The sequence below is a fragment of the Gymnoscopelus braueri genome (assembly GCF_963280865.1).
Source record: "Gymnoscopelus braueri genome assembly, chromosome: 21".
NCBI lineage: Eukaryota > Metazoa > Chordata > Actinopteri > Myctophiformes > Myctophidae > Gymnoscopelus > Gymnoscopelus braueri.
Genome location: NC_137623.1, coordinates 30383278 through 30407798, shown reverse-complemented (window position 1 = coordinate 30407798; position 24521 = coordinate 30383278). Strand labels below are relative to the sequence as shown.

General features: G+C 42.3%; 1 protein-coding gene across 2 annotated transcripts in view; it reads right to left on the bottom strand.

Moving 5' to 3' along the window:
- Nucleotides 1-24521, bottom strand: part of rsu1 (Ras suppressor protein 1) — a 62456-nt gene that overhangs the window by 21020 nt on the left and 16915 nt on the right. For both annotated transcript variants that reach the window (XM_080418365.1, XM_080418366.1), the window contains exons 4-8: nucleotides 21988-22108; nucleotides 17359-17477; nucleotides 15473-15555; nucleotides 15025-15139; nucleotides 10610-10742 (exon numbers count right to left, since the gene is read on the bottom strand). In XM_080418365.1, coding sequence (XP_080274491.1) covers nucleotides 10610-10742; nucleotides 15025-15139; nucleotides 15473-15555; nucleotides 17359-17477; nucleotides 21988-22108 — 571 coding nt within the window. The remainder of the gene's footprint in view (nucleotides 1-10609; nucleotides 10743-15024; nucleotides 15140-15472; nucleotides 15556-17358; nucleotides 17478-21987; nucleotides 22109-24521) is intronic.

The following is a 24521-nucleotide window of genomic DNA, read 5'->3' as shown; positions in this document are numbered from 1 at the left end:
TTTACATGCAGGAAAAAAACAAAACAACAACAGAAAGGCATACTTGACTAATGGCAATAGGAGAGGCACCAATCGCCTATTTGTAGCTGGTTTTCCCACAAAAAAAAAACTTGCTAACTTTGTGGAAAAAGGTTATGAAAGAGAGAGGCAGAGATGCAGAGAGAGAAACGGAGAAGTGAGCTAGAAAGGGAGACAGAGATAGAAACAAATTCGAAAGTCAAACAATAGGCATCTATAGAGAGATTCAACCCTGCTCTGATAAGCAGGGTTAGAATGAGTATTTCCACAATCAAATTACTTTACTCCAAGATAGACCTTTCACAATTATTCATAATCGCCTAATCGCAATTATTTGAGATAATCACAATTATTTTTGCACGATCTTCATAATCGTTTCCATGTTGAAAAATGTTCATACATTTTCAAACATTTAAAAAAATAGTGGAAATAGCAGATCTACAAGCTTGTAGATCTGCTTGTAGATCTGCTTTTGTACATTAAGGTTATTTGCCCTGTGCAACTTCAAAGCCAAATCAAAATTGTATTCATGTGTTCCAGTGTTCAACGACAGAAACACAATTGAATCGTTAATCGCAATTATTTGTGTGGCAATTAATCGTCATGTAAAATTTCATAATCGTGACAGCCCTAAAGAGTCAGTCTGTCTGTCAAAGCCACTGAAGAGTAGAGAGAACAAATCTCTAGCAAGGAAACACTGCTCCCGATCTCATTTCATGTAACGCTGGGTCAGGAGTGTGCACTGGTGAACAGACCACACACACACACACACACACACACACACACAGCTGACAGCACCAACCATATGCCTATTGTGACAACGCGACTAGACAAATGACATCCGAATACCAAGAATCACTGAATGGCTCAGAGATATTCATACCGTTATCACTTATAGACACAAAGTCACTGCCACGGTTTTTGACGCTTTTACACAGCTGCCCAACACAGTGTTTCTCAAACAGTGGGTCTGGGCTCTGGGCCCAAAAAGTGGTTTTCGGGATGCTCCACAAATAACATTTGTTATACACGTTGTAAAAGAATACTGTGTCATTTATATTGGTTGACTTCAAAGTGAAGCCAGTTGACAACTAGCAGTGTAACTAAAAATACAAGGAAACATTGTAATAACATAATGTTACAACATGACTTATTTGTAAATAAGTCATGTTGTAACATCAAGTGGAAAGTATCTTATCTGGAGACAAAAACAGCTGTTCTTCCTCTTTACTGAAACAGAGCACTTATGTATTAACTCATTCTCTGCCAGACTTATTTCTGGCTGTGTTTGCCCACTGCCAGCGATTTAGTGTTTTTTATAACTTTAACATTTTCACACATTTTTTTTTCCATTATGATCGCAAGTCCAATCGTTTATGAACACACCGGGGATACGTGCACGTCGCTCAGACAACAGAAATTCCGATCGGGCGGAGTCTCTGTCCACCAGCCCAGCGTAAAAACACCATGTTTCGCCATGTGAACGGAAAACTCACTTACTGTACTTACTTTTTCACCTCGCCACAGACCTCGCTAAATCCCTTATGATTGCGTGTTCAACTGTTTGTAGACACACAGGGTAGTTGTGCGAGTGGCCCAGAGAAGAAATATTCAATCGGCGACATTCCATTTTGCAGTAGTAGCAGTTTCTAAACAGCGTTCCACGGCGGAAAAAACTAAGCCGAGATAATGCCGTTTCAGAGGGGGACTTAAACAGGAAGCAGGCGGAAACGTCATTTCCGTATCCGGGTGTGCTACAATGAAATGTGTCACTGCGAGAGATGAAGGACGGTGAGATCTTTTAAAATCTAAGTTTTTTCAAAATTACATTTTTTACGTCCTAGGCAGAATTGGTAATTGAAAATAATTACGTTTTTTACGTTCTTGGCAGGGAATGAGTTAAGTCTATTCGAGAAAATTAAAAATTTTGCTATGAAACTAGACTCTGTACCCTTAGGCCTAACAAAATAAAACTTTGGTTTCCGGTTGGCTGTCATTTTAGGGCTGAGTAGGTAGGGAATTTATTTTATTTTATTTTTATTTTTTTGTGGGAATGATGGGTAGCAAGGAATTTTATTTTATTTCCTCATGGGAAGGATGGGTAGGTAGCTTTTTTTTTTTTTTTTCCTATGGCAATGATCGATATTAATGCTTATTTTTTAATATATTCTATGTTTTCCTGAGTTACCAATTTCTAAATCATTAAATGGTTCATGTACACTGCACTTACAAAATAGTGTCTGAAAACAACAAACAATAAACAATTGAAAACTTCGAATAGAATGTCCACACACTGGTTGAATACTTTTGAGTTTTAATTCAACTCTAAGTAAAGTACCAAAGTAAAGTGCTGTATCACTCACATACCAAAAATATTAATACAAAACAAACATCTTCAAGTAATAAAGTGTTTTGAAGCAGATATTTTAGCTACTGGCTATCCCTGGATCAAACTGGATATCTGTTGACTGAGCATTTATGAACAGTCCATGAAAAGTTCACAGACCTTTTTAAATGACAAACATTTCAAATTAAACTTTTTTCCCCCTTTCCAATGTTCAACAATGCAATATTTGAGAGAATGTAGCTATTAAAATATATGACACTGTTCCCCAGACAACTGAATTGTAAAACACAAAGACTACAGACCAATGTTGTTTTGTCTGTCTCAATGGTGGCCAATTTAGACCTACAGTATTCCACAGCAGCCATCTTGATGTGTCAATGGGTAACATGGGTGTATTTTAAGTAAGTAATTTTAAGTCCCCATTCAAATGGGTGGGCTTATATTGACTCTTAATTACACCTGACTGTGTAAATACCCATTGATGACTGACAGGTCAAAGTTGTTTATTTTACTTTTTTGAATTGTTCAAAACCTTGAAAAGCACTATGAATTTGATGTATTATGAAATAGGTAAATAGGTCTTTATTGGCCACCATTGATACATGCATGTGTAAAAAAAGTGCAGTGGTGGAAAAAGTACTCAAATGTTTTACTTAAGTGAAAGTATGAATACTGCAATGTAGAAGTACTCTGTTACAAGTAAAAGTCCGCAATTCAAAATGTACTTGAGTAAAAGTACAAAAGTATTGGTATCAAAATGTACTTAAAGTACCAAAAGTAAAAGTACTAAAATGTAAAAAAAAAAAAATAGCAGATCTACAAGCTCACAACGCGTCGCATCGTTGTGAGCTTGTAGATCGGCTATTTTCAAATAGCCTATGTATAAAATAGGGCTAAAGTGGTTAATGTATGTTTTATAATATCAAAATGTATATCTGAAAAGTAACTAGTAACTAAGGTTTTCAAATAATTGTAGTGGAGTAAAAGTACAATATTTGCCTCTGAGATGTAGTGGAGTAGAAGTAAAAGTGTTGGAAATTGGAAATACTGAAGTAAAGTACAAATACCTCAATTGTACTTAAGTACAGTACTTGAGTAAATGTACTTAGTTACTTTACACCACTGCAAAAGTGGTCTGTAGCCTTTGTGTCATGGCCCCATTCTATTTAGTCACTTGCAAATGTAGTCCTAGACGATTTTAATAGGGGTTTCAAATTGTCTGATTTCATATGTTTCTATGCAGCAGAATAGTTACTTTCCACCACTGCCTATTTGTCGAGACTATACTAGAAGGCTTTGTCTAAACTATATATTATTTACCCCATGCGCAGAGTGCTGGTGATGTTAGTGACACAAAAAAACATAGGTAACGTTTGCTAGCTTTCTCACACTACACAGTAACGTCAGCTGAACTTTAATACAGTCAGTAGATGGGATCCGCAGGTCGTCGTCTCTGGGACCGAGAAGCCGACTTGTCTCTCTCGTAGTAAGTTTAGTACGTCGTTAAACAACTCCTCCTTTTTGTTCTGAGCTTGTTTGGCGGTGGGCATGTGCACGTTATGTTGGGCTGCAAACAATCGGTCAAATGCTGACTGAGGGGCAGATGACGAAGGCTCCGATTCCGAGGCTAACTCCTCGCATTGTGTCTCACTGCTGCAGATGAAAACTGACATCGGCACTGCTTCACCTCCTTAATTATGTCTGCAAACGTTTTAGTAGTCAAGCGAATTATTTTAGGAGGTGGTTTGCACGGGCAGACGACAGACACTGTACACAGGTCCATGGCTGGAGGAGGACATGCATGTGCTGCTGTTGTTGTCGTGCGCTGCCGTCTCCTCGCGATGACGCAATGACGCATGAATAGTAAAACAAAACATTTGCGCACATGATATTTTAGACGAAAGAAAACTTTTATTAAACTTCGCGAATGTGGTCGCACCAAATATATTTTTTGTAAGACGTTTTTTTTTTTTTTTTTCACTCCAAATGCCAATAAAATCATCTGGGTTGCGCGTATTTAATAGGGTCGGTCGCCAACCGGAAACCAACATATTATTTTGTTAGGCCTTACTGACCAAAATTATCTTAGGCCACATCCACACGGATACGTTTTAAAAAATGTCACAGAGTCGTTTTCAAAAAGTTTACCGTACACACGGAATCGTCTCAAGAAATGTGTGCGTCCACACGAAACCACTGAAAACACCACAAACTGAAAACGCTGTAGTATATATGCCTGGCCTGTGGGTGGTGCTGTGGAGGAAAGTAACTAAGTACATTTACTCAAGTACTGTACTTAAGTACAATTGAGGTATTTTTCACTTTACTCGAGTATTTCCAATGTTCAATACTTTTACTTCTACTCCACTACATCTCAGAGGACAATATTGTACTTTTACTCCACTACAATTATTTGAACGCTTTAGTTAATACTAGTGACTTTGCAGATATAATCATGACATTATAAAACATTTATATTTATTTATTTGCCCTATTTTACATAGACTATTTAAAAATAGCCGATCTACAAGCTCACAACGGGCATCGCGACGCATTGTGAGCTTGTAGATCAGCTATTTTCAAACATTTCAGTACTTTAAGTATATTTTGATGCCAATACTTTTGTACTTTTACTTTGATTGAACTCAAGTAACATTTTGAGCACAGGCCTTTTACTTGTAACAGAGTATTTTTATATTGTGGTATTGCTACTTTTACTTAAGTAAAATATCCGAGTACTTCTTCCACCCAATTGACCCAAATGAATTTGACCCACTGGTATCAGCTAGGTTGCGACCGTCGTCACTATAGCGTCCTGGCTGAATTCAACCTGGTGTTTGTACTTTCTCTATTTACAACCCAACCCGTACATCTACATAAACGTTCGGATTTCAAATATAAAGTGCTTAACTCATGGCCATGGATGTTAAAATTCACGAGTGGGTATAAGTACCCGTATCTTCCGTATTGTTCAATAAAAAGCATTTTAATCCGATCGGCAGCCATTTTCTCATAGAGTTATAATGTATTAGAGTGCAATACTCCTCCCAACCGGTAGGGTCGCGTAAATGAAAGTCAATGGAGAAAATTCGAAGTCAATGGCCACCAATCGGATTAAAATGATTTTTATTGAACAATACGGAAGATAGGTGTACTTATGTGGGCCCATACATAATTGTAACATCCGTGGCCATGGGGTCAGCACTTTATATTAGAAATATGAACGTTTATGTAGATGAACGGGTTATAAATGGAGAAAGTGCAAACACCAGGTTGAAGTTCATCCATGATCGTCGTAACAGACGACCGTCATGTGATCCATGGCCAACAGCAAGGCGTTTGTTTTCATTCTTATAAGACCGCATGGCTCATTTGTATGCACGTGAATATACTTTAAAAGGTAACTAAGCGGAAAGTAACTAAGTACATTTACTCCATGTCCACTTGTTGCTGACGGTGGTAGTGTAGGAGCAGCACTGTAAAAGCCCCATCGCGTTAAGTAGTACAAACGCAACGGGTCGGGGTGTTTGTTGTTGGGGGGGGGGGGGGGGGGCGGGCGGCGGCGCATGCAGGGTCGGGGGGGGGGGGGGGGGGGGGTCGGGGGGACGCATGCAGGGGGGGGGGGGTGCTCGGCGCATGCGGGTTAAGCGAGAGGTGAAGCTATAGCGTCATCGTTTCAGGAAAGATGCGTATTTGGTTGTAGTTGTACACACGGAGACGCAAGGGTGGCGTCTTCGGGGGGTGGGGGGACGGGGGGGGGGGCAGGTTTAAGCGAGAGGTGGAGCTATAGCGTCATCGGTTCAGGAAAGATGCGTATTGCCGTATTTGGTTGTACACACGGAGACGCAAGGGTGGCGTTTTCAGATTTATTCACTCTGGGACCCGTTTTCAAAAATAAGCGTATTGCAGACCTAAAACGCCGGCTCCGTGTGGCCAAAACGTGCAAACGATTAAAAACTTATGCGGTTTCACCTAAAATCGGATCCGTGTGGATGTGGCCTTAGACTATGGCCCGTAAAGAGCACTTACATTGACTCAATACGGCAAGAGTCAGATGATGCTGAGACATGAGGTTGCATTGCTCCGAATGACCCTACAGCACTGTGTTTGCATCTAGAGTTTGATACCCAAAACCACAAAGGAGGGGATGAAAACTTTCCAACGAGGTGAAGGACAACTTGTCAGGTGTGAGAGAGAAGGTGTAAAACCACAAAGGAGGACCTCTCTGGGAACATGTTAACACCTGCCTGATGGAAGACAGCTAACGCACGTGCACATGCACGCGTTTCTCCAAATTAACTGCATTTTGCGTGCATGAAACTTTAAAGTCACAACTGAAACATCTTAATCTCCAAAGCATCAGTTCTTTTTTGTCTGTAAACTCATGTTCCTTCTACGGTGCATTTCATTTCCTGTGTCCCTCAAAACTATAGAGCTATATATGTTCACATTTTCCGGAGCAGAGCACCATTTCCCCCTTTAACAACTAAAACCCCAGCATCCGTATAGCTTTCGCAGAAAATAGCAAATCGACAAGCTCACAACGCACTGCAGCACAGTGCATTTAGAGAATTTGACTCTTATCATGGCTGCTACTTGGATACTTCCGGGCATTTCAAGGAACTCAAATTTGGAGACTGCCATGAATATAATAATACAATTAATATTGACATTTTTTGCAAATCTTCGAATATACATATTTTTTAAAGCGAACATTTTTAACTCAAATCTTTGCTTTTGGGGGTCCCTGGAGCAAATTATTTCGAGATGGGGGTTCGGCGACGTGAAAAGGTTTGAGCACCACTGATATAGAAACACGTTTTTCAGAAAACTGTTAGGATTTAGAAGACATTTTTAGAAGTTGCCTCAGGTCTTAATGGGTTAATGCCTAAATTGTTGATTGCTAATTGAAGTGTGTGTGTGTGTGTGTGTGTGTGTGTGTGTGTGTGTGTGTGTGTGTGTGTGTGTGTGTGTGTGTGTGTGTGTGTGTGTGTGTGTGTGTGTGTGTGTGCGTGCGTGTGTGTGTGTGTGTGTGTGTGTGTGTGTGTGTGTGACGTGTGTGTGTGTGTGTGTGTGTGCGCGCGCACGGTTGTCCAGGTCTGTAGGCCAGTGGGCCCTGTGTGGACGGTGATTCATCATAACAGTGTGTCCGCTATTGGCAGGCAGTGATCAGCATCAAAGCAAACAGCCAGCGTATTGAGCTGCTGGCAGAGCGCTCCATCATCCCAGCTAGACAGCTGCTGAGGAGGCACAAAGGTGACGGCTAGATCGTTTGAGCGACCCTGTCAATTTTCGAAAATTAAACCATAAAGACCTGAGGCCGATTCTACAAACGCCTTCTAAAATCAGTAGTTTGCACACTTTCAAGATTTTAATTTTTTTTTCAAAAAATTGCAGATGTACAAGCTCACAGCGCGTCACTTCGTGCCGCGCTGTGAGCTTGTACATCTGCTATTTTTGAATAGGGCAACGCAAAAATCTAAAATGACATGATGCTTTCCCCGGTTTTAATGGGTTAAAAAAAAAAACTGCGAATTGGTTCCCCTCAACATTCAATGGATAATAGCAAGTGATGACTTTGCCAAAAGGGAAATTAGCCAGCCCTCCTCACGAAGAAAGAACAACCAAACTGCTGGTTGGAAACGGTTGGAAGAAGATATTGGAAGACACATAAGTGTTATGATAAACTAATGATCCAGAAACACCCTGTAGAGATAACCTAAATGTCAGAAAGCGTGTCCCCAAGCAATTGCGGAAATACATAAATAAAAGGCTGTGGCAGCATTAACCCATTAAGACCTGAGGCAGATTCTACAAATGCCTTCTAAAAGCAGTGGGTTTTCCCCCAAATTGATATGAACCACGTTGACCGCGGACCCCCCAGGGACCCCCCTCCCCCCCCCCCCCCCCAGAAGAGAAGATTTGTGTAAAAAAATATTTTCAAGATTTTTCTAAAAATATTCAAAAATAGCAGATGTACAAGCTTGCAGCGCGGCACACAGGCCTTGTATATCTGCTATTGTATATCTGCGATGTTTGAATAGCCAACGCAAATATCTAAAATGACACCGATGCTTTCCCGGTTTTAATGAATTAACTCTAGTCAACATGGATGGGATAACTACAAATGGGGAAATATTCCAGCAGGGTTCAGCCACAAACGCACAAGGCAGGAACACCCCCCCTACATTTCTTTGCAGCAAGACAAAAGAGAATAATTTCAAAACAAGACTAATTTGCACACGCAGACATAGATCAGACATACACACAAATTGTCAAGACATCCTCAGAGTTACACGCATACAGTACACAAAACTCAAAAAGATATTGGTAAGACATGCATTGCTCACAGCCACAGTCATGCACGCACACTCACATATATACACACGGATCAGTTCCAGAGCGTGCCCCCACAGCTCTCTAGCAGTTTTAAAGCATTCAAACAGGCGGATTTACAGCATCTCTTTCTGCTGGGAACAGACAGCCAGAGAAATAAAAAATGGATACCACTTTCTACAGCCCTGCAACGCTCCCTCCCACACACACACACACACACACACACACACACACACACACACACACACACACACACACACACACACACACACACACACACACACACACACACACACACACACACACACACACACACACACACACATCTCTACTGTTTCACAGTATCATGCTCCAATCTTGATTCTTCACTAGAGGAAATATATTCTGATTTATTGTGACAGAGTACATTACATTACATTACATTACAGTCATTTAGCAGACGCTTTTATCCAAAGCGACTTACAATAAGTGCATTCAACATAGGTAGGGAACAAAACTACTAATCACCAGAAGTATTAAGTGCATTCTCTTCTAAAACAAGCAACCAAGAGTATACCTAGCGCTAAAGTAAAAGTGCAATATATCAGCTACCTACTTTCATAAACAGACAAAGTCAGACAGACATAGACAGACAGACAGACAGACACTCCTCTAGATGGCTCAGCCCCTAGGACCCATGCTATAAAAACAGGATATAACAATAATACCCACTAATGATAATTATTTAGGAGGAAATACACCTGTGGCACTCGATCTTTAAGTACATTTAATATCAGATCATTTCATTTGATACTTTTAAGACATTTACTCAAATGGTATTCTAATGGGTGAGTTCCACTTTTACCAGAGCCATTTGCTAAGGAGAAATCTCTACTTCTACTTTCAGGCTTTTAGGTACTTTTTCCCACCGATGCTTACGATAAGTTTATATGTGTGTAGAGTACAGTGGAAAGTTACAGTAAGGAGATGACCAATATGGGGAAAGACATGACACCTGCCTCATGCTCAACTTGAACCTGGTGATATATGAAATCAGCATGTTACCGGAGACTCAAAGAGTCTCCTACAGACCAGCCACCCGGTCATCAAATTATTGGCTCAGGAATGCGACAAAAACAAAAGAATGTCCATGAATTCAAGGCTTCATGGTGTGTGCAATTGATGGAAAATACGTCTATATTTTGGGTGAACTACTCACTTCAGTCAGTCAACACTTTTATAAGGTGTATTGCTCATCAACCTTGACAAAGAAACAGAGCCGGAATTGGTTGTGTTTGAGAGAGGGGCAGGGGTGATGACACATGATGTGTGAGTATTCACACTCCAAGGAGAACACAGAGAGAAATGTACAAGGAGATAATTGGCGAAAACTCTTCTAGAGAAACACGCAATATGAAAGGAGCAGTGATGGCAATGATTAGATAAACATAAAAGATAGACATCATACTGACCTTTGCATGATTGACTTTGCTGCAATTGCAACCCAACAAGCTGTCTGAGTGCATGCAGCCTTATCTTAAACATTTAACCTATTCCCACTGGTTCGAAACAGTGAATCGTCGCATCTCTAATATATCGTTGCTGTCAGGTGGAAAGCTCATATGTCAGAATTCAAATTAAAAAATTGCCGATCTACAAGCTCAAAAGAGGTTTCTGGCCGACAGCAATGATATGTTTGGTACAATCCCAAAAGTCTCACCAGCCAAGTTTCGGGTGAACGTGTTTTGGTGCTCAACAGTAAAAGGACAGTAACGTAAAAGCAAAAAGGTTTTACCTGGGCACTTCAAATAGACTACCCAGAGAACACCGGAGCACTCATTTGGTCTGTATGTTTTGTATGTTTGTTAAATGCATGTGTTTGCCTACATGTCTGCAGGTGCCGTGTTGCTGGAGGAGTCGGTCACTTACTATTTGTATGTCTCCGAGCGGACGTACTCGAAGACGTGCGAAACGCCCAGCTGGAACTGGTCGGCGATAGGGGTGACCCACGGGTTGTTCTCCGCCTTGAAGACCTGCTTAGGCCCGGTCAGGTCCAAATTACCTGATGGGGGGGGACCAAGCGGAACCAGGAGGAAGTAAGAGGGCGAAGGGAGGAGACAGATATCGGGAGGGATGGAGAGAAAGGGGGGAAAGGAGGAGAGAAGGATGCAATTAGGAAGGAGAGAGATATGGGGGGGCATAGTGGATGGAAAAGGGATGGAGGATAGTGAGAGAGAAGGGGGCAAAGAAACGGAGGGAGAGCGAGACGGGGGGAAAGATATAGGGAGACAATGAAAGAAAGGGAGGTCAGGAGGGAACGTAAGAGTGAAGCCAAAATGAAGGGAAAGGGGGAGAGAGGGATAGAGAAAAGTAAACAGAGTGATCAACCGAGACAAAAATGCTTTAGGCAACTGAAAGAATGTATACACCTCAAAGCAAAGGTATCCGTTTGATATGCTTCTGAGAGACAGTATATGACACACACACACACACACACACACACAATATACTTTGAAAATGTATGCAAACATTTCCATTAAACACATACAGTAACATTCCTACTGCATTTTGTATTAAAAAGGGGAAGGATCGGGAGGACAGAGCGAGAGAGGATTCAAACTTTAGAAAGAGTTGGAAAAAAAGAAAAGAAAAATAATTGAGTTGCGTCATTGACCTAAAGAGGAGAGGAGTGAGAAGGATGTCACTGGGTCGGAGAGGGAAGGAGGGCGCCCCATGTGGCTGTCGGTACTGACAGGTTAGAAACGCGGGTCGGTGTTGCTAATGTGATGAATGTGGGCACCACGGGACTAATTATCTAGCCTTTGATTAGCCCAGCGATGAAGGGCTTTCTCAGTAACAGAGAGAGAGAGAGAAAGAGAGAGAGAGAGAGAGAGAGAGAGAACAGAAATAAAAGTGTAAAAAAGTGCATAGCTAAAGTGAGAAAGGAAAGGAACAGAAAGAGAAGGAAATAAGAGACGGATATGATTAAAAATAAAAGAGAAAGAGGAAATGGTGACACATGTGTGCACAGATACAAGACGAGACAAGACACACACACACACACACACACACAGTATTGGCGGGCTAAATATGAAATATCCCCTGGCTTCTCACTAAATCCTGGAACAGCCCACAATGAAATGCTGGCTCATGACTAACTGGCTTTAAATGCTTTGAATCGTCAGACGGAAGGTGTTAACACTTACATTCTGAAAACTGACTGACACGACGACGGGGGAATTGTGTGGCAGATAAGCGAGTTTCTGTGCAGCCAACATAGGGCTTTTTCGTCTAATCTCTCTCGCGGTTGGTCATAATGAGAGAAATGTGAAAGGAGCTTATGCACAAGCTATGTGTACAAGGCAACATCTTCAAGAATCTGTAAAAGATGCATGCTTGCAACTAGGGCTTGACCGATACATCGGTCCGCCGATAAAATCGGCCATAGTCATTATGACCAGTGATGGAAGAAGTACTCCCATTTTTTACTTAAACAGGGTCCCCACACATTTTTAGCAATGAATTTCCAAAACTTTTCCAAAACTTTTCCAGAATATTTAGCCCAATTTCCAGGCCTATAAAACAATCATTCAGCGCAATAATGTGTCTCTTACTCCTATGTACAATGCCCAAAGATAGGCAGTGTAGCAAAAATAAAGCATAGAATATAAAATAGTACAATTTCATTCAACATTTCGTGCAAAATTAGGGCATAGTGACCCTGCGAGCGAAAATAGGAGGGGTGGACGACGTCGTTGCACGGTTCGTTGTCGCTCGCGGTAGGTCAGGACGGTCTCATTCAAAAACATGTATTTTAATGAGATTTCATCGCCCGCTCGCTTCGCGTCACGTCGCATCACGTCGCATCGCTGGCAGTGCGGATGGGGTGTTACACAGCCCGTTCGGCGAAAAACTACTTATGTTACATATTTTGTGTAATGTTATACATGTTTATGAAAATGTTTTGTATTAAAAAAAATCAATAGCCAAAAACAATGCATAGCCAAATATTTTTCCAGGACCCTTGATAAATTCCAGGACCTTTGATCAATTTCAAACCTTTTCCAGTACTGGATTTTTTAAATTTTTATTTCAAAATATTTCCAGGAATTTCATGACCGTGGGGACCCTGCTTAAAGTAATACAATGCAGGTCCACAAATAACGATTTTTAGCAGCCTCTGCTGGTCATTACCGTCACTGCAGGCCGTTCGTTTATTCCTGCATTACCCAGAACTCCATTTGCTTTCACCGGAAGACGGAAGCGTTTCAAAAAGCGTTCTTTTAATTGTTTTATACTATCTGTGGATCGTTTCTCTTAGCCAGTGGAGCTTTAGTTACCGTGAGCTGTGTTTTCTTTTGCTGTTGTTTTTCGATCTTCAAAATCCTACAATCTCTTAAAAACAGCGTGAGATTCCTTTTTGTTATTAGCGCGGTAGTTCCTGGCCAAACAGGAAACCGGTGCGGTAGTTCCTGGCCAAACAGGAAACCGGTGCATTTCCTTTTCCGTTTTCCGGCCGGATGCCGTCATTTTCGCGGGAATGACTACCCTAGCCACCGTTTCAATAGAAAATATAATAGAAAAGGCTTTCGGGGGTGAAATTCATGGAGTGGGTGTTGTGAAACATTTGCCACTCACAAAAGATATGCAATTTAACTTTAGTTTTGTTGAAAAAGTTACCTAGTATTACTTTAAGCAAAGTACAAGTTCGGTATTAAAAATGTACTTGAGTAAAAGTACTAAAGTATTGGCATCCAAATGCACTTGAAAAATGTATGTTTCTATATCAGTGGTGCTCAAACTTTTTCATGTCAAGGATCCCTAAAATGATATGTATTTGGCCGCGGACTCCCATCTCAAATTATTTTGTTAAAAATGTTTGCTTCAAGAAATATATACTGTATATTCAAAGATTTGCACAACTTTTCACAATACAAAATAAATAGCAGATCTACAAGCTCATAGTGAGCTCATTGTATATCTACTATTTTCGAATAACCACCGGCGCTAAAATCTAAAATGACACAGATGCTTTCCCTGTTTTAATGGGTTAATGCAGGACTCCCAACACTCTCGTGACGGGCAGCATTGACAGGAGAGTGTGTGGAGAATTTAACATGTAAGTGTTGGCACATATCGTAGAGATAAATGAATTCCGTCAGCACGGAGGTGAAACCGCTACCAGTACCAAAGGACAGACGTCAAAAAGCTTATTTTGTGGCCAAAAAGTCCGTCTTCCATTGAATAAACCTAACAAACTGCACCAAACAAGCATTGTTGCGGATAAATCACACGTAATCTCTCTCCCCTCTCCCTGGCTTTCTCCTCCCTTTACCCATGCCTCTCTCCTCCTCTCTCTCTCCCTCCCTCCCACCTTCTCTCGTTCTCTCTCCCTAACAAGGCTGGAGAGGAGGCAAAGGGCTTAGGCAGCCGTGACAGAAGGATTCTAATAAGCCCCTGCTGTTCTTTTCCTCTGCTCTTTTTTTCCCATACTATCAATTCTTTTCTCTCACTCTCTCCGTCCAACCCTTTCCCGTTCATTTCTCTCCGCTTCTCCAATACCCTGCCGATACACATCCACCTTGCTCATGTCGACAAGACAGACAAATGGAAGGAAACAGAAAAGAGAAAATAAAGAAAAGTACATGCATGTACACATGCATGTCTACTAAGGTGTGTGTGTGTGTGTGTGTGTGTGTGTGTGTGTGTGTGTGTGTGTGTGTGTGTGTGTGTGTGTGTGTGTGTGTGTGTGTGTGTGTGTGTGTGGACAGGCTGTCAGTGAGTGCTAGGAGTCCTGGTGACCTCGGTGGGGGTGGATGTGGCTCTGTGAAGCGTTCAGTCTGGGTCATCCATTCTGTCTGTCTGTCTGTCCGTCCATCTGTCTGTGTCTGTCTCTCTCAGACTGCCTCCTCACAGTCACAGGCTACCATGCAACTGTAGGAAAAACCAATACTTTCTCACAGCGACAGCAGCTCTGCCAGGCTGCCTACCTACTTGCATGTATGCCTGCTGTGTGAGTGTGTGTGTTTGTGTGTGTGTGTGTGAGATATACACACACACACACACACACACACACACACACACACACACACACACACACACACACACACACACGCATGCTGGAAAGTGTTCGGCTTCCTCTGTGAAGAGCAGCATATGACCTGAACGTACACACCTTCAGGTAACAAAAGATTCACAATCAACTTCTGCTGATGAGCTGGCGTCTCTGTGTGTGTGTGTGTGTGTGTGTGTGTGTGTGTGTGTGTGTGTGCGTGTGTGCGTGTGTGCGTGTGTGCGTGTGTGTGTGTGTGTGTGTGTGTGTGTGTGTGCGTGCGTGTGCGCACCTAGTTCAGGGGGCAGGACGGTCAGCCTGTTGCCTTGGATGTGGAGCTCTTTGAGCTGGGCAAGGTCTCCAATCTCCTTGGGCAATGAGATCAAATCATTGTCCCTCAGACTCAACTAGAGCGGGAGAGAGAAAAGGGTGAGCGTGGGGTGGTGGGCAGGGAGAAAAATTGACAATTAAAAACATCCTTGCTGACATGTACAGACACAGAGTAATACACTCAGATAACTCCAGAATAAACGATCCAATCTTAAAAAGTCTAGGCAGCGAAAAAGCTTACTCCACTGAAGCAAGATGGGATATGGGAGAGAGAGAGAGAAAGAGACATAGAGACAGAGAGAGAGGTAAAGAGAGGTGGAGAAAGAGAGACAGGTACAGCGAAGGAGAGGGAACGCCAGAGAGAGACACCGATTTACTGTGCTTGTACAGTATATAGATGAATTACTTACTATCTGTAACTTGGCTAGTTTGCCAATGTCAGGTGGCAACATCTCAAAGTCGTTGTCACTGAGATACAGGGCACGCAGCGTAGCTGTAACACACATGCACGCAGAGGACTCTGTAAGACTTGATTGTGAGTGAGACAGAGAATATACTGTGTGTGTGGGAGAGGGTGGGTGAAAGTCTGTGTGTGTGTGGGAGAGGGTGGGCGAAAGTGTGTGTGCTTGTGCATATCTGTAAGAAAGAGTGAGTTGAAACACAGGGTAGGCCACAGTCTGATCAATAGGAGTGGTCAAGGCTGATTAACAACGCCCTGCAAACTGGACTGAGTAGCAGCTGACGCACGCACACACACACACACACACACAAGCTTTTCTAGCCAAGAGATGTCAAAATAGCGGACATACACATATGCACACACGTGTGACACAATTAACCAATCAAAACCGTGAAAGAGTCTGTGTCATGTTACATTTTAAACAATTTAACCATAATTTTATACTTTGGCTATTAATAAATAGCAGATATACAAGCTCATAGCGCGGTCACTTCGTTTTTTCAGAAAACGGTTAGGATTTAGAAGCCATTTGTAGAGTCGGGCTCAGGTCTTAATGCAGGGATGGCAAACTCATTTTAGCTCAGGGGCCACATGGAGGAGGGCCAGAGGGCCAGAGGGCCGGAACCGGACCGGTACCGGACCGGTAAAATCATGGCATAATAACTAATAATAACAATAACAACAACTTCAGATAGTTTTCTTTGTTTACTTTACTTAGTCTTAGTTAGTACAAGCACATTCTGAAAATGTAAACTTCACAAATAGGGATGGCCAAATGGAGACATTTTATTAACCGTTTACCGTTAGGCCTTACCGATTAATTAATCGATAACCGTTAAGATTTTTTTTTTTTTTTTTGTGCCAAAATAAATTTTATTTCAAAGGGCCAAGTCTACACAGTTTGTTTTGTGTCTCCAGCAGAGTTTCTAGTGTCTCTATCTCTCTCTGGAAGAGGTTGCACATGAACTCTGCAGCCGCACTGAGGCGCTCCAACACAAACAATATCAATACAAAGACGAGGAAGAAGAAGAGGAAAGTGGAAGTTACGTGTGGTTGCAGGTGTAGACTTGGCCAAAAAACTATTAAAACATTTTTGGCAAAAAAAAAAAAAAAAAAAAAAAAACATTTTTATTTTTTATTTTTTATTTTATTTGCAAAATCATCTCGCGGGCCGGATTAAACTAGTTAGCGGGCCTGATCCGGCCCGCGGGCCGTATGTTTGACATCCCTGTCTTAATGGGTTAAAGACCAAAAGGTCAGTTGGCTGTTGAATGTGCTGAGGGAGTTCAAACAGACAGACACAGACAGTCACACAGCCACTGCTATGCTACTATGCAAGGACATATTCTTATGAAATGCTGAACAAAACAGCAAACACAATGAGAAAAATGTGTGGGGGGGGGGGGGCAAAGTTACATAGGTGGTTTAAAATGGAGGCCAAGGATGAGGCCAACAACCTGTTGTACTGCTTCACATACAATCAATATGACACTGTCTCAAAATGATAAAAATGTGATTATGTACACAGCATTCGATACATGGAATACGTGTATTCGATTACACTTCTAAGCTGTCAAAATGGCCTTGTTTTTTTTGGCATCCTCTTGCGTCTGGTCACCTGCATTTACACGTTTAAGGCTGAAATAAAGAAAGGCTATAGTCACATACACCCGTTCTTCCAAGCAGTCCACTCTGCACTAGCTCTGTATCAATTAGAAGAGCTTGTCTCTGATTAATGGTTGAATAAACTGAGCACACGATTAGGCCACTCGCACGCTAACGCAGCATTAATAATAGTACAGGGGTTAAGAAGTGTGTGTGTGTGCGCACACTCACTGAGGTAGAAGAAGTTCCCGGGTAGTGAGCTCTGGTTCAGGTTGTTGTAGGTGAGGTCCAACACCTCCAGGGCGGGCAGCGAACCGAAGCCCCTCGGCAACCCGCTAAGACGATTCATACTGTGGAGATACACACACGCACACGCACGCACACACACACACACACACACACACACACACACTTAAACTTTAAACATTCTCTGTCTAAACAATCGTACTTTTCTTACAAGCTTTCACTGATTTCTCAGATAAAGTAAGCATATTAGCATTAATCATAAATTGATGATATTCATCAATACAGCAGCCATTTTGCCCTTACATCATACTCGTGGGTGGAAAGCCCCCTCAAGAGTATAATGTACTGTAAAAGCAATATGGTCGCCATGTGAACGCGATCAATTTGATCATCAACGTTGCATATCTTATAGGCCTAGTCCTCACAGAGGCGAGCTACTCAATGGACTCGTGCTCACAACCCATTTTCTTCGAGTTTCTGACCTCGATTGTGCGTTCTCAAGTTGGTTTTCTTTCAGGATTTCGGTGAATCAACTTCAATTTTGTGTAAGGGGACCACAGTGTAAATACATTTATTTTTTATCCTCTATTGTCTTTGAACCTTCTAGGTATGACGGTTGCAAGCATTAAAATCAAATCAAATTGTCAACAACAAAATGTGAAAAACTGAAAATACTGTACAGTGAACAAGGCTGGCCATGTTTGCATTAATCGGGCCCTGTTTTAGCCCCGTTTGGCAATAGGATGGAACGAAGGCTATTGACTGCTGCTAGGTCCAACCGTGTCTGCCCTGTTGCTGCACGTTTGCATAAATGTTTGTCTATCTGTTTGTCCGTCTTCGTACCTCAAATGTCCTTGGGGAATATTCCATTATCAATACGCAAACAAGCACGAAAGCTCTTCAAAGACACAAAGTTACCTACAGGGGAAGGATTGGATGAGCAGCAGAGGCAAATTGATTGAGCGACGTTGTTTATGTGTGTGCACTGTGCGTGCATGTGCCTGTCTGTTTACAGAGGCAATTTCCAGGTCAGAGGGACGGATTGTTTTTGACAAATGAGATCAAGTGCTTTATAAAGCTTGCGCACAGAGACAGGTATACCTAAGCCACACACGCACAAACACATACGGGAGAATAAACAATTACACGATCCAAAAAAAGAAAAGAATACACCCACACAGCATGCGGTGTGGAATACTAGTGTGCGGCTTACACTATCCAGATAATGTGAGTGTGTGTCTATCAGTGAGTCAATACCAAACCACATAATGGCAAGGGCCAGCCCCTTCCTAATCCTACATGACATTGACAGGATGCCGACAACCCTCTGCACACACACACTTTTAGGCACAGGTAGAGACTGATAGGGCTGTCACAATGGTGAAATTTTACTCGACGATTAATTGTCGCTCAATTTGTTTTGCGATTAACGATTGAATTCTTTTTTTCCGTCATTGAACATTGTAATGTTATGAATAAAAATAAACATTTCTGTTTCGGTTGTACGCTTTGTCAACAAAAAGGTGCGCAGGCCAGATATGACAAATAACTTACATAATTTGATAACTTTATATGAATAGTGGAAAAAGCAGATCTACAAGCTCAAAATACGTCACTATGCAACACGTTTTGAGCTTGTAGATCTGCTTTTTTTTTTATATATATATTTTTAAGAAATCAACATCATCGTCAACAAATGATGACGATTATGCAAAACATTATTGCAATTATCTCAAATAATTGCAATTAGGCGATTATGTAATCATTGTTTCAGGCCTAGAGACTGCATCCTGTGTCTAAATTCAAGACTATATTAAAATAATATATTAAAAGGGATATTTTATTTTCAAACATGTTTGGGACAATTGTTTAATCGTGGTCCTTTTGTGAGCACCCCAGACCGTTTTTAAGTTGCTTGATTCAGTATTTAGATTTTAAACAGACACGCCCCTTCCTATACAAATGCATTGTAACTTCAGACTCCATTTTAACCATGTTAGATTAACTGTATGCACAGCTACACAAAAAACCCAGAAGGGGCGAGTTCCAAAAGTGGCACCGGCTTTCTACCGCGGGAGGCTGATTACTGTGAACTTTTTACACAATGAAACAACAACGAATCCCTGATAGCCTTGTGTTCAGAGAACACAATAAAAGCCTTTTGCCAGGAGAGGGACTGCTATCCCCCTACCAGTTTCAGTGGTCAGGAGAACAAAATCTTAGCCTTAAGTGCACACAGTGGGGGCTAAATGAACATAGCATAGACTCCAGATATAACCCAAAGTGGCTTGTCACACCCTAACACCAACACAGCGTGCACCAGACAATGGGAACAATGTCCAAAACACAGCCTTCAGTTCTTTACTTTAGGCTCACAAGGGATGTGTAAAGGTTATAAACCAGCTTTTGGGGGTGTTTCAGCTTTTAATGGATAGTAGAGACAGGAAAGGTACAGGGAGGGTGAGAGAACGAAAGAGAGAGAAAGAAAGAAAAAGTAAGATGACTTGCCATGGGCTTGAGTCAGAATTGACCTCACAAGGTTGTTGTGAGTACACAGTACCGACTGCGCATTAGAGCTGACCCATGATTTACATCCAAGCTTCGAAGCTTTGTTCGATGCCATGGGATTCAAACAGGAATATAAATATTTGAATATTCGCGTTTCATTAAAAAATTACTTTGTGTGTTACTAATGCAGCGCGACATGTTGAGAGCTTGTAGATCTGCTTCCCTCCAATGCAATGATGATACGCTGTTGTTTTTTCTCGGCCCCCTTGTTACATCCCATGGTATCTGCTGTGTGTAATGTGTCCTGTGCTATGCATAATTAATGTGCCACTCCCGACAAATGACTGTGTCCTGTCCTATGCAAATCTAGTGTGCCAGCCTCGACAAATGATTGGCTAATGGCATCCAGCTCTCTGTCCATCTGATTGGTCCGTGGCTGTCCAGCACGGTGGGCAAATCACAGAGCACATTCCAGCTACCAGTGGTCGTTTGGTGGGGACCTTCGAGTTACTGTGGACCCATCATGACTAGTCTCATCCTCCATATCACTGGGCTGTTGGTCATTAGTAGCGCGTGTCTTTTTGCATCTAAGCATGTCCAGGCTTGGGCATGCTGTCTCTTTCTGTCAGACCCATGTTTGACCTTTGCGACGAGGGTAGGCACGGTAAGCTTGGGGAGGCTACATATTGCACACATGCAGAGTAACTATATTGTCTAGACACATTGGGTAAGAGGGTATGTGCCAATGATGTATTTGTATGTGTTCTGCATCAAATAGAACTACACCTAATCTAATTCCAATCAAAGCCAAGAATTTTTACACAACCCTCTCTGGTATTATAAAATGTTTTGTTTGAGCTGTTGGAAATTATAGGCTACACTTGGTTGTTAAAGTCCAGATGAAAACAATATGACTGAAATAGTTTAGATAAAACTGATTGGGAATAATTTTTTATGACAATAGTTTTTTTTTTAATCGATTCTTCTCTTGATTTATTTTTTTTACTCAAATTGTGATCCCAAGAATCGGAATCGAATTGAGAAACGTGAGATTCACAAGATCCACAGCCCTAGAGACAACGTACACAGACAGACACAGAGGTTTTGTGAATACATAGATATTTGAAGCACAATAATGTATATACAGTATACACACAGTACAACATTGTCCCAAACAGCTCTTGTGCTCTTACAATATGTGTGTTTCCTGCCTGTTTTTATTTGGTCCAAATCAGGGCGGAGTAAAAATCTAATTGCCTTTGTGGATTGATAAAGTTGTATTGAATTGAACAGAATGAATGCGTATGCACCGTTTCCCGTGCTGGCCTTGTAAAACTGAATTTCCCAGCGGTCAATAAATGGCATTGTAAGTTTACTCTCATTATTCCTTTGCGGCACATGGTTAGTAGTAGTTGTGGCCATTGAGAAAATGTGCCTCATATCTGTTTTTTAAAGAAATGTTCTCTTCACTGATTAAAAATACAGTAGGTCTACACCTGCTTGGCCAAACACAACAGGCCAGTTTCGAGCGAGGGAAGCAGGGAGGGCGATATTTGTAGCTACGCGAGCAACTCCTATGAGCTGGGGCAGTGCCTGTCAACGGGGGGGGGGGGGTCTTGAATGGTAAGAGTAGGACAGAGGCGCTACGTCCTCCCAGTGGCAGCTCCTCACTGGAAGGTGAGCAAGTATGAGGTTTAGTTGGACAACAACTAAATTGGGAGAAAAACGGGGGGGAGGGGAGAATAATTGGCTACTCTAAATAAATAAATAAATAAAATAAAAAAAACGGTGGCAGCTTTTCGTTTTAACCACTCAGCCTGGCAACCCTATTTCTGACATGTCGTTATTTTTCCAAAAAAGAAAAAAATATTCAAAGACTTTCAAAGATCTCCCTCATCCCACCAAAACACACACACACACACACACACACACACACACACACACACACACACACACACACACACACACACACACACACACACACACACACACACACACACACACACACACACACACACACACACACACACACACACACACACACACACACACACACACACACACACACACACACACACACACACACACACACACAGTGATGCCCACCCGAGGTTGAGGTGTTTGAGTTTCTGCAGACTGCTGATTTGGGTGGGGAGCTCCTCTATCTGGTTGTTGAACATGTTGAGAACCTCCAGGTTCTTCAGGTCAGAGACGTTTGCAGGGACCGCTGGAAGACAGAGAGAGAAGGACAACAGAATGAGGGGTCATACGATGCCGCCGTTTTGTTTTCCTTTTTCTCCTCTGTAAATATAGATATTTGAATTTGTTGATGACATGTATTAATGTGTTAATGTTCTATGGCCTGGTGATGAATTGAACACATAAAAGGGTCACAGACAGACAGACGGTACAAACGCGTACTCTGAAAACAGGTACAATGGGTATTACATAACCCAAGGGGCATTCATTCCCAACGGGCATCGTTCCCAAATGGCATTGGCCTAGTATAAAAAATTACTTCAAAGAAATGTGCAGTTATATGTACATGTACAGTATATCTGGCAATGCTTTCCATAGTAGTTTGGTATGATTCCCAAACACATCATTAACTGGACATAATCCGATTTTTCGTGTTCTACATACTCTAGAACTGTCTCAAGTTTCCCCGGATGTGGAAATAAAAGAATCGGGACTTGACAATACAAGGAAACAATACAACGAACGACACAGTCAAAGGACAACATAATAGACTCCGCAGCAGTTAAAAAATGTAATTCCCTGTGGAGAATTGGTTAAAAAAAATTAGGTAAAGGATTCATTAAGGTAATGTCATTTGGGATAAAAGATGTCTTTGCTACATTCTTTGAGATTCTAGACATTCTATAGCTCCTTCCGGAAGAACCAAATTAATCAAATTAATTTAAAAAGTCAAGTTGCGTTTTCAGAGCCCTTTCTTCTTAACACTAATTATATCTCAGACAGTTATTTCTGGTTGCGCTTTGTTCGTTCACCACTTCTCTCTCTGAACTGCAAGCAACATAGGGATTGTGTCTCGTACAGGTTCTCTGTGACCCTTTCATCCAAAGGTACCCTGAAAACCCACCCACACTGTCCCCACTGCTCTCATGTCCTCATAACGAGCTAATCATCTTCAGCCTGTGGGGCCACTAACAAAGTGTCTTCCCTTTTGATGGCTCAATTAGACGCTCTGACATTAACGGCACGCCGCAGTCACTTGGCAGGAACAGACTTTTGTTTCTCACTCCTTAACCTCCATCTATCCATCCATCCTTCCTTCCATTCCTTCATCAGTCCCCCCCTCGCCCTCCCCCCTCCCCCAAGACTCTGGCTGGAGAGGCGGACAGAGATCGATGGGGTGATAACAGAGAGGAAGATGTTTCTATCAGATTATGCCACTGATCAATGGGAGGGAGGGAGAGGGGGAGGATGGCCGGATGGATGGCTGGACGCAGAGGGAGAGAGGGATGAAGGGAGAGTGTACACAAACAGGCCCTGATGTGAATGCCGCTGGGCGGATGAGCACTCAGGAGGTGAGGCCCCGGCATACTGATACTGCATTGGGGGGGGGTACCATTCTACAGAAGGCGTGTGTGTGTGTGTGTGTGTGTGTGTGTGCGCATGTGTTGTCACGACATTGTATCCAACGCTCAGTGCAACGCTGAGAAACCGGAACTGAAAACTTTCCTTCAGGGGGACTCAAAGTTTAGACTAAACGGCTAGTAAAAATCGATAACTCTCTCGCCGCTGTCAGTCAGTGCACGTCGAAAGCAGTACAAATCAAGACGTTAGGTAAGAGAAATTAAATGGGCTACGCGTGAAAAGGAAATGAAACACTCATTCTGTGACAGCGGTCCTTTGCCTAGCAAGGCTTGCAAGGCAAAAAGGGAGTTCTTTGTAACTGAATAAAAGCATGAGAAATATAAATATTCAAAAGGAGGTCCAAAAGAGGTCCATGATTGCATTCAGATTCCTCGCTATACGCACCTTCGCCACCTCCTCCAGACCATCCAGGGTAGCCTCAACCACGGAACCAGCCATCCTGACCAGCCTGTTCAGGTTGCATTAATGTGACCCACCCCCAGCAAGCAATCACAAAGATGAGGGCCCTAGCCATTAGAACAGCGGTTCTCAAACTATGGGTCGCGACCCAGGTGCCGTTGGGGTCGCGCATTGGCAACCCAAAAAAGAAGAAATATTGTTCGCGTTAAATTTAGATCGCGAATCCGCGATGTAACGTTACCAAGCGCGGGGAGATCATTCGCACAGACAGACAACCAGACCAGTAACCAACAGCAGCCACGGTCAATGGCCAAAGATAAGGACCTGAGCCTCCTCAGAAAGAACAGTCTACTCCGGCCCTTGCAATAGACGGCATCAGAGGTGACAGCCCAGTCCTATAACTGTATGATCGTGAACCTAGAGTTTACTACCCATCAAGGTGCTGCTAACCCGAGCAAGTATCCACTGGTTTAAGATGACTTTCTCCCTGGGTCCTCGTGGTTCACCTAGGACGTCAAAAAATCAATTCCATGTAGCTGGCCCCATCTCTCTCTCTCAGTGGACCAGTGAATGGTACTGAATCGATAAAGATGGAGTGCCTGATGAGTTTGGACAGCAAC